Raw genomic sequence first — 9,777 nt, 5'->3', positions numbered from 1 at the left:
CAATGCGGAAAGTGCTTTTGCACCTTGCAAGTGTTTACTTTGTGCGATTTCAGCTGGTGGCTGGCCACCAAGCTTGTAAAGATCATGCAAGTTAAATGCACATAAGTTGCAAGTCGACTAGTTTATTTTTACCCCACCCTCTTCATCTTATGAAGCTGAACGGTGGGAAATTGAGAACACATGTACTATTTCACACAGCACATAAGTTATCAAATTAGACAGATTCATTAAGGATAAGGCTATTAATGGCTATGCACTACCTCCTTTAGCAGAGACCACGTGCCTCTGAAATCCAGTTCTTGGAACACGCAAGCAGGGAGGTGCTCCTATTCTTGTTTGTGACTTTCCATAAGCAACAGACTGGCCACCGAGAAATTGGGACTATATTTGGTCAGATGCGGCACGATTCTTCAGCATGGCCCAGGAGCTATCCCCTTCCCAACAATGGCCAGGGCCTGCAGGGAGATGCTTCATGAATTGAACATTAGAACGTAGGGGCTGGAAAAACACCGAGGGACACTCCCCCCCCCCCCCAAAAAAAAAAGGGACAGAGAAAGAACAAGGGGGAAATGCTAGAATAAAAGTAGTGGAAAAGGCGGGGAAAATAGCAAATTAAAACCAGAGCACAAGTCAGATCAAAGACAGCAACATTCACATCTCCTTTGGGCAGGTGACTAAAGAAGCAGGAGGAAGCCTATACAGATTTCCAAGACGGTGTCCCCATCTTGAGTAAACTGGAGCACAAAACCCTGGATGTCTCATACACCAGTCTGAGAATCCCCACCAGGAACACATTGCTGCATATTCTGTCAAGATCATAATCACAAATAGGAAGCAAGAAAACTGTATTACACTTTATTTTTAACCATTTTTGTGGAGGCAATGGAATTACTGTCTTTTTGCTCTGCTCCTCTGTTGCAGGTAGGAAATTCTAGCTTTACAGAGTGAGGTGACATGCAAAGGGGACAAGTCTCTCCAACACAGGACATGCCTGAGTACAGATGCCCAGTACAGATTAGTCAGCAATCAGGACAGTGAATGTAAAACTAGCAACCAGGCAAATCCAGTATAGCCATTTTGACTGCCACATGCCAGATCAGAGGCATCCCATGTTCAGGAAAGAGAAAGAGGTCCCTTCCTGGCATCTATTCACCATCACTGTTGTCACTGCTTTCTGCTGTCATATCAGCCAGAGCTTTCCTGTAAGGAAAAAAGTACAGAGCTCAGAGATAAAATTGTTAAGTGGGTATTATAAAGCCCCATCAAATTACTGGCACAACCCTCCTGTTGCTGGCAGAGCCGTGTCTGATTAAAAACGGTTAGAGGCAGGAGCAATATAAGAGGCAGTTGGGAGTGAAGACTGGACATTGCTTTGGACTCAAAAGTGTTCATCCACGGTTCACCCATTTCCCGAAGCTCACCTTTGCTCTTCAGAGAGCTGAAATTCTTCCAGTGCTCTCCTGGCAAGCTTTGAAGTTGATTGTAAGCTGAAGTCTGCAGCAAACTTTACCAGGTCAAGGGCCTGACTTGGCTCTTTGCTTTGCTTAATACAATTCAAGACTTCATCCATCACCAAATCACTGCATGAGAGAGAAAGAAGTATGGATGCTCCGATGGTATTTATGGTAAGGCTGCATTTAACACACTATTCTATTCCCAGAACAACAATCTTAACTAGTGGGGGCGGGGAATAAAAATTTCACAATTGTTTCTGACCCAGGGACTTCAGCCAAGTTTCTTTCATTTACCGGTATTTCTTGACATATTTATATGGAAGTGCGGGTGGCGATGTGGGTTAAACCACTGAGCCTAGGGCTTGCCAATCAGAAGGTTAGCGGTTTGAATCCCTGAGACGGGGTGAGCTCCCGTTGCTCGGTCCCAGCTCCTGCCAACCTAGCAGTTCGAAAACACACCAAAAAGTGCAAGTAGATAAATAGGTACCGCTCCGGGGGGAAGGTAAACGGCGTTTCCGTGCGCTGCTCTGGTTCGCCAGAAGCGGCTTAGTCATGCTGGCCACATGACCCGGAAGCTGTACGCCGGCTCCCTCGGCCAATAAAGCGAGATGAGCGCCGCAACCCCAGAGTCGGCCACGACTGGACCTAATGGTCTGGGGTCCCTTTACCCTTTGCTTTCACCCCAAAGACAAGCTAAGCCCCATATGCAAGCAGAGGTTTGGTCAATCCAGCCAACCAAAACGATACCTTCCTTTCTTAAGAAGCTCTGTATGAAAGCTGGGACAAAGATTATACAGCAGATCTGCTGGCAGGAACTCCCAGCTTGAGCTACGCTACCCCTGCATGAAAAGCTCGCTCATACAGTGCTAAGACATTCTAGCTTCAGCGCTCAGATGTTTTGGACTATACTACTGGCTGGAGCTAATGGGAGCTGGTAGTCCGGCAGGACTTGAAGGCACCAGATTTAGAGAAAGCCAAGATCAAGGCTACAAAAACCCTAGGCATGAGGAAGTGGCTGTGGTTGTGGTTTAGAAGAGCAGCAACAGTACATAATGGAATTTAGCTCTTGGTGCAGAAAGTTTTGGGACAGGAGTCTACTCCAGCTTTCACTCCCCTATGTACAGGGGTTCTTAAATTCTTTTACAGTTAAGTACTGGAAAGGAGGGCTCACCAAACGTGTACTGTTTCAGATCCAAATATGTCTCTGCAAAGCATTCAAGATGCAAAAGTCTCTGCCTATCAGGTTTCAAGGTATTTAGGGGCAGATGGTAATCAAGGTGCAACATACAATTCTTCATACTCTTAAGTAGACATGTCAATTGCTGTTTTCACTTTGCATCACAAGCATACCAGGCAGTCAACGTAACACAAGCAACGTGTAAAGAAATAAGGAAATGTGATGGCTGCAGCAGCTGCAAACACCTCATTATAGTATGCTTGTGAACATAACCCAAGTCAGGAGAGCCCTTGATGTGGGGTTTGTCCTCCACATGTGGCGGAGCCCAGCAAAAAGGACCATTCGGAGTTGTGGTAAGAGTTAACAAAGAGATAAAAGGGGCTGGGGTTTTTAATGAAAGGGAAGAAGGGGGACAGATTTAAAGTATCCCCTATCTCTTTTATACGGTAAACAATAGTAGCATTGGGGCATTTGGGCAGTAGATGAGCTTACCTGGGAATTCGATTCTGTTTCTTAAACAGCTGCAGCATATTCCTATTTGGAGAGAAAAGTTCTGAATTGCACTGATTTTTTATTTTTTAAAAAGTTCTGTTCTTAATTAAGGAGGGGATATGAACTGTTTCAGTCCTTAGATCAGACTTAACCCATTTCCAGTGGCGTAGCGTGGGGGGTGCAGGGGGTGCCGGCCACACCGGGCGCAACATCTGGGGGTTAGGGTTAGGGGGTGCAAATCCACGGGTTAGGGGGCGCAAATTACTTGCCTTGCCCCGAGTGCTGACAACCCACGCTACGCCACTGCCCATTTCTCATCAACCCCTTCTGCAAAAAATGCATTCGGTCAAAAAGGAACTATGCCTGTGAAACACAAGTTCTGAACCTAGGAAGGTACTAACGCCCTTTTCAATTGTACATCTTGAATTTAGCACTCAAGTCAAAAGAATGCAAAAGTCATGTTACTAAAGTAAACATGATGCATTGAAGGTCCCTTCAATGTATCCAACATCCTTTTAAGTATTGAATCACATGGGTGGCTATGGCTTTCCCAAAATGGCCTAATATGTGTAAATAAACCATATGTATGTCATAAAGGGGACGCAGGTGGCGCTGTGGGTAAAACCTCAGCGCCTAGGACTTGCTGATTGCATGGTCGGCGGTTCGAATCCCCGCGGCGGGGTGAGCTCCCGTCGTTCGGTCCCAGCTCCTGCCCACCTAAACAGTTCGAAAGCAACCCTAAGTGCAAGTAGATAAATAGGTACCGCTTTATAGCGGGAAGGTAAACGGCGTTTCCGTGTGCTGCTCTGGTGCTGGCTCGCCGGAGCAGCTTCGTCACGCTGGCCACGTGACCCGGAAGTGTCTGCGGACAGCGCTGGCTCCCGGCCTCTAGAGTGAGATGAGCGCACAACCCTAGAGTCTGGCAAGACTGGCCCGTACGGGCAGGGGTACCTTTACCTTTTTATGTCATAAAGACACTGCAGTCCCCACTGTGCCTAATTGTTCAAAAGGAAACACAAGCCCCTCAAACTCCCTGGTATCTTTTTACTGCTCTGCAGATTTTGGGAGGTGGCAAAATCCAAGTTACAGACAAATTCTCGAGCTTGCAAAGCTGTTACATTAGTCATATATTTCTAAACCAAAACAAAAAGCATTTAAACTACCTGTGACATACTTCTTGATTAATTTTTGTAGGGAAGATCAAGGCAGTTATCACATGAATGTCACTGGAGTTAAATATTAACTGAAACCTGAAATATGATACAAATAAGCTTACAAATGTTACATTGGTCACCAGTGAATTACCCTTGCTTTACTTACCAGGCTTCCTGCATTCGCCCAGCCCTGGCAAACAATATAGTACAATTACCCAGTGAAGTGGCTGTCCATTCTAGGGTTGTTTGTCTCCTTTCCTGTGCCTCACAGAAAGATTTTATATCTGCAGCACAGTCAGCAAATGCTACTCGAGTCTGAAAAATATTGGACAAACCAAAATGTTTAAGCTCACAGAGGAAGCTATACAAGCATCTTTTTATACTGTAGCTTTTAGAAACCGACTCATCCAAGAAAATTCACTTTTTACCAAATGAATAAGTAGGGGGAAAGTTCCAAAAGTACTAGGAATACTGTAGAAAACATCTTCCCATTAAGCTTTTAGCAACAGTGACTAGCAACTCACCGAGAGAAGCTACTGAAAAATACCAATGGTATATTGAAATATATCCAGAGTTGCATTTCTCCCAGACTCTGTGGTAAAAACCCACCTTTTTTGCTGGGCTTTTAGTAGCTGATTGGCTGAGTAACTTCACCGTTTTTACTCAAGCTGCTTACCCAATTTATGAGAACTGTTTTAATGCTTTTATTTTGTAGTATGTTTCAATACAGTGGTACCTCGGGTTACATATGCTTCAGGTTACAGACTCCGCTAACCCAGAAATAGTACCTCAGGTTAAGAACTTTGCTTCAGGATGAGAACAGAAATTGTGCTCCGGCGGTAGCAGGAGGCCCCATTAGCTAAAGTGGTGCTTCAGGTTAAGAACAGTTTCAGGTTAAGAACGGACCTCCAGAACGAATTAAGTACTTAACCCGAGGTACCACTGTATTAAAATATGCTATTGTAAATTACGCTGTGACTATTGTTGGTCCAGATGAACCAACTCTTCACACCGCAAGAGTCTCACCTAGACTCACCTCTGGGGGCTGCGTATCTCTGGCCATGAGGGCCAGAACCTCTTCTGTCATAGCAGGTCTGTGGCCATGTCCCAGCTGCTTGATATCTGCAGGGGTAGGGTAAAAGGCAATCAGAAAAGGAGCCATGCAAAGCGGATTCCTGCCCATCCATCCCAGTGGTTTTGCTGTAGGCCACATTTTTAAACTCCTATTATTCTAGCACTATTTGCATCCCGCTCTATTAACAGAGAACAGATGAACTTTAGCACTAAACTAATGGGAAATTTTGAAGGGAAAGGTAAAGGGACCCCTGACCATTAGGTCTAGTCGTGACCGACTCTGGGGTTGCAGCGCTCATCTCGCTTTATTGGCCGAGGTAGCCAGCGTACAGCTTCCGGGTCATGTGGCCAGCATGACTAAGCCGCTTCTGGCGAACCAAAGCAGCACACGGAAACGCCGTTTACCTTCCCCCCGGAGCGGGGGACGTGCTTTTGAACTGCTAGGTTGGCAGGAGCAGGGACCGAGCAACGGGAGCTCACCCCATCGCGGGGATTCAAACTGCCAACCTTCTGATCAGCAAGTCCTAGGCTCTATGGCTTAACCCACAGCGCCACACGCGTCCCATAATGGGAAATTTTGAAACTACCACCCAACTCATCTGAAAGTGCAGCAGCATCTGGGAGCAGGGATTTTTCTTTTCTTTTACATTACTATGTACAGTGTGGATAGAAATGTAGAAGTAATCCTTTTCACTGCAAAAAATGTGATTGGAATTATCTTAAGGAGAAGCCTCATCAGGCTGGTGACACCAAACAGTGGCTCTCATCAGATCAGATCTTCAAAGTTTGGTGACTCTAGAAAAGTTAAAACCAACTAATGTATATTGAAATAAATAGAACACAAAAAAGTATTAACCTTTCCAAATCTGGGGAATCATTTCCAAATGGTTCGCTGTGTCCAATGCATAAAGAAGATCCAGCATCCCTTGAGAGTTTGGGTAAAACATCTGATGAAACAAGCAAAATATTTTGGTCCACTGCAGTTTCAACGTAACTTTTTTTAAAAAAAAAAGCTGTAAAGTTAACACACTAATACTTACTGATGGGACCATTTCTTTATACCACTTCATTACAACGTCAAGCTGTTCCATCATGCACAGCAAGGTAAAAAACCTTCCACTGTAGCGAGAGGAGAAAAATAAAATAAGCAAAAACCCAGCACAACTTGAGATTTCAAAAGCTTATAATACAGGATATGTAACAACCTCAACACTTAATATTCAGCTTATGTGGTTTGCCTATCCAAGTTATAACGGGCAGCTCATATAACCTGAACTATTCAACTGGCTTGGTGGAACCAGGAAGGCTTGCTTTACGTCCTTGAAACTGGCAGATCAAGTCAGTTGTGATCAGAAGAGTGTTCCATGAGAAAGGGGGTTCAAAAGACAACACTTTTCAACATTTCTTCTTCCCTGTTACAATTTCACTGACTCAAAAGTATGGCCTCTCCCCATACACTTTGGAGATGAACTGGTTCCTATTATGTCCCCCAATGTATTCTGCCCACATAAAATGCTTTCATTGCAAAAGCGAACATCTTCAGCTGAGCCTAGAAGTACAGCTGCATCCAAACTGACAGCACATATTCTCATCTTCCTGCTCCTGTAACCCCTGGGAGTAAGTAAAGGTAAAGGTAAAGGGACTCCTGACCATTAGGTCCAGTCATGACCGACTCTGGGGTTGCGCCGCTCATCTCGCTTTATTGGCCGAGGGAGCCGGTGTGCAGCTTCCGGGTCATGTGGCCAGCATGACTAAGCAGCTTCTGGCGAACCAGAGCAGTGCACGGAAACGCCGTTTACCTTCCCGCCAGAGCGGTACCTATTTATCTACTTGCACTTTGATGTGCTTTTGAACTGCTAGGTTTGCAGGAGCAGGGACCGAGCAACGGGAGCTCACCCTGTTGCGGGGATTCGAACCGCCGACCCTCTGGTCGGCAAGTCCTAGGCTCTGTGGTTTTACCGACAGCACCACCCGCGTCCCAAGTACCCCAGGGAGCACCAAACAATAAATACCAGTAAGTAGTCTGCTGGCCCATGTCTCCCAACATTTTCCTGTTCTCTCCTGTCTCCAGCACTTTGTGTAGCTCATAGGCAAGCTGAATATCCTTGAGGTCCAGGCACTGCAATCAAGACAGCATGAGCACTCATATTAAAGACATGCAGCACCCTGTCACACAGTGCACCACATAAAAGCTCCCCGCACTTTCCTCAGCAAGCAGAGAAGGGAATTCCCAAAGCAAAGTTTTGCAAATGATCATGAAACCGCAAGACGTAACAGCCGCCCCAAACTGCTAGGGTAAGAAAGAAGATTCAGATGAGCTACAAGGAGCTATCTTTTTATTTCTTTGGCTCAGCAGAGCACCAATAGTCTAACAGGAATTTGGAGGGTATATTACCATCCATTTCCCAATCTTAACGTCGTACATCAAAGGGGTAGGAAGCCGTATATATTTATATTTGGTTCCCAAGTGCCTTGCAGTTAAGGGCAAATGATTGTGTTTGAAAAGCAATTGTGCTCCCACATCAAATGTGGAACATCAGAATATTTGTCAGCTGTAAACTATATGCTAATCTCCGCCAGCAATTTCTAGATCAACTCTATATCCCCAAATGGAAACCAGAGTCAGACGTCATACAATTTCTATTGCTGGGGAATGATCAGGAGCTCACCAAGTTAGTGGCTAAATATCTCTATTTGGTTTTTTGTCGTCAAAATACACTGCAGACGTCTCATCTCCCTGGAGACCAAGAGTTGTGATGATAGACTGCTCTGTCTCCTTTCTTTTAGCAAATGTTTTGTGCCACTGGGGAAGTGGTAATTCTGTACTGATTTGTTTTGTTTTGGATGTTGTAAAAGGATAAAGGTAAAGGGACCCCTGACCATTAGGTCCAGTCGTGGCCGACTCTGGGGTTGTGGCGCTCATGTGGCCAGCATGACTAAGCCGCTTCTGGAAAACCAGAGCAGCGCACAGAAACGCCATTTATCATATTTTTTGCTCTATCAGACTCACTTTTTCCCTCCTGAAAAGTAAGGGGAAATGTGTGTGCATCTTATGGAGTGAATGCAGGCTGTGCAGCTATCACAGAAGCCAGAACAGCAAGAGGGATTGCTGCTTTCACTGCACAGTGATCACTCTTGCTGTTCTGGCTTCTGAGATTCAGAATATTTTTTTTTCTTGTTTTCCGCCTCCAAAAACTAGGTGCGTCTTGTGGTCTGGAGCGCCTTATAGAGCGAAAAAATACGGTATCTTCCCGCCAGGGCGGTACCTATTTATCTACTTGCACTTTGATGTGCTTTTGAACTGCTAGGTTGGCAGGAGAAGGAGCTCACCCCGTCGCGGGGATTCGAACAGCTGACCTTCTGATCAGCAAGTCCTAGGCTCTGTGGTTTAACCCACAGCACCACCCGTGTCCCTTTTGGATGTTGTATGTGATGCCAATAAAAGGTTTTACGAATATGAGTAAAATATGAAACCTGCTTTAGGCCAGTTTGATCCCAATTCCCACCATCCCCGTATAATCAACTCTGCTACAACGCTCCTCCATCCAACGTTTGTAAGCTGAATCTGCTGCTCCATGTCAATTTAGGTTATTTGTTCCAATACGGTAAGTTAAAGGGCATGATGGAGCATCCCAAGGAATAATGGTTTGTAAAATCAAACCAAAAACTTGAAGGAACAGAAGGAGGTATATGCGGAAGAATTGTGCAGCTGTGGATAAAGAGGAATCTGAGTAGCAGAACAGATTTAGAGGTTTTGTTTTTTTACTATAAACTATTCAAGGGAATTCACAGGTAGCTAGAAAGCCATTATAATAGCCAATTAAGTGTTAGAAAGCAGGAACCAAATCCACTTACTATTTTCATGGCACTTGGAAAAAAGTTGCCTAAAAAGAAGAAATAGCAAACAATGTTAATCTTCAACATCTAGCAGTGCAGAAGATAAGCACATCTGTCAGGCTTCCTAGCATTACTGAAATAAAATTGAACAGCTAAACAAACCACTGTCTAAACCAATAGAAGTCTGGTAAAACTGTTCTTTAAGCCAAGGTAATATCTAAGATCATATCTACAATGCAAACATACAAGCTTTATACTATTTAACGGCTTTGACCACAGAATACTGTCCATCGTAGCTTGGCCAAGTGCTGAGAATTCAGTGTAAAAGAATCCTAGTCCTCGCTCCCAACTACTACTCCCAGGTTTTCCTGAGAAGTGGAGACAACTTAAAACTAATTTGATCCTAGCGTAGACACCGCCCCCCCCCCCCCGCCATGAGATATACGACAACCTGTTAACGCTTAACAGAGTAACAAAGGCGCAGTACATATGCAACTGCTACCCACCATGATGGCACTTTCAAAATGAGCAGCCTTCAACTAAGCTGGGTGAGATACGGTCAGGGAGCCAAGCCAGCAATAAATCACAT

The 9,777-nt window shown here is 44.9% G+C and overlaps 1 protein-coding gene across 1 annotated transcript in view; it reads right to left on the bottom strand.

Moving 5' to 3' along the window:
* Positions 1–841: 841 nt before the first annotated feature.
* PTCD3 (pentatricopeptide repeat domain 3) overlaps positions 842–9,777 on the bottom strand; it is a 28,015-nt gene continuing 19,079 nt past the window's right edge. Inside the window, exons 16-24 of the mRNA XM_079949552.1 lie at positions 9,207–9,235; positions 7,364–7,470; positions 6,392–6,470; positions 6,208–6,298; positions 5,314–5,399; positions 4,444–4,592; positions 3,124–3,165; positions 1,422–1,580; positions 842–1,200 (exon numbers count right to left, since the gene is read on the bottom strand). Of these exons, the coding sequence (XP_079805678.1) occupies positions 1,146–1,200; positions 1,422–1,580; positions 3,124–3,165; positions 4,444–4,592; positions 5,314–5,399; positions 6,208–6,298; positions 6,392–6,470; positions 7,364–7,470; positions 9,207–9,235 (797 nt within the window). The 3' untranslated portion in view covers positions 842–1,145. The remainder of the gene's footprint in view (positions 1,201–1,421; positions 1,581–3,123; positions 3,166–4,443; positions 4,593–5,313; positions 5,400–6,207; positions 6,299–6,391; positions 6,471–7,363; positions 7,471–9,206; positions 9,236–9,777) is intronic.

The sequence above is a fragment of the Podarcis cretensis genome (genome assembly GCF_951804945.1).
Source record: "Podarcis cretensis genome assembly, chromosome: 13".
NCBI lineage: Eukaryota > Metazoa > Chordata > Lepidosauria > Squamata > Lacertidae > Podarcis > Podarcis cretensis.
This window is presented reverse-complemented; position numbering and strand designations above follow the sequence as displayed.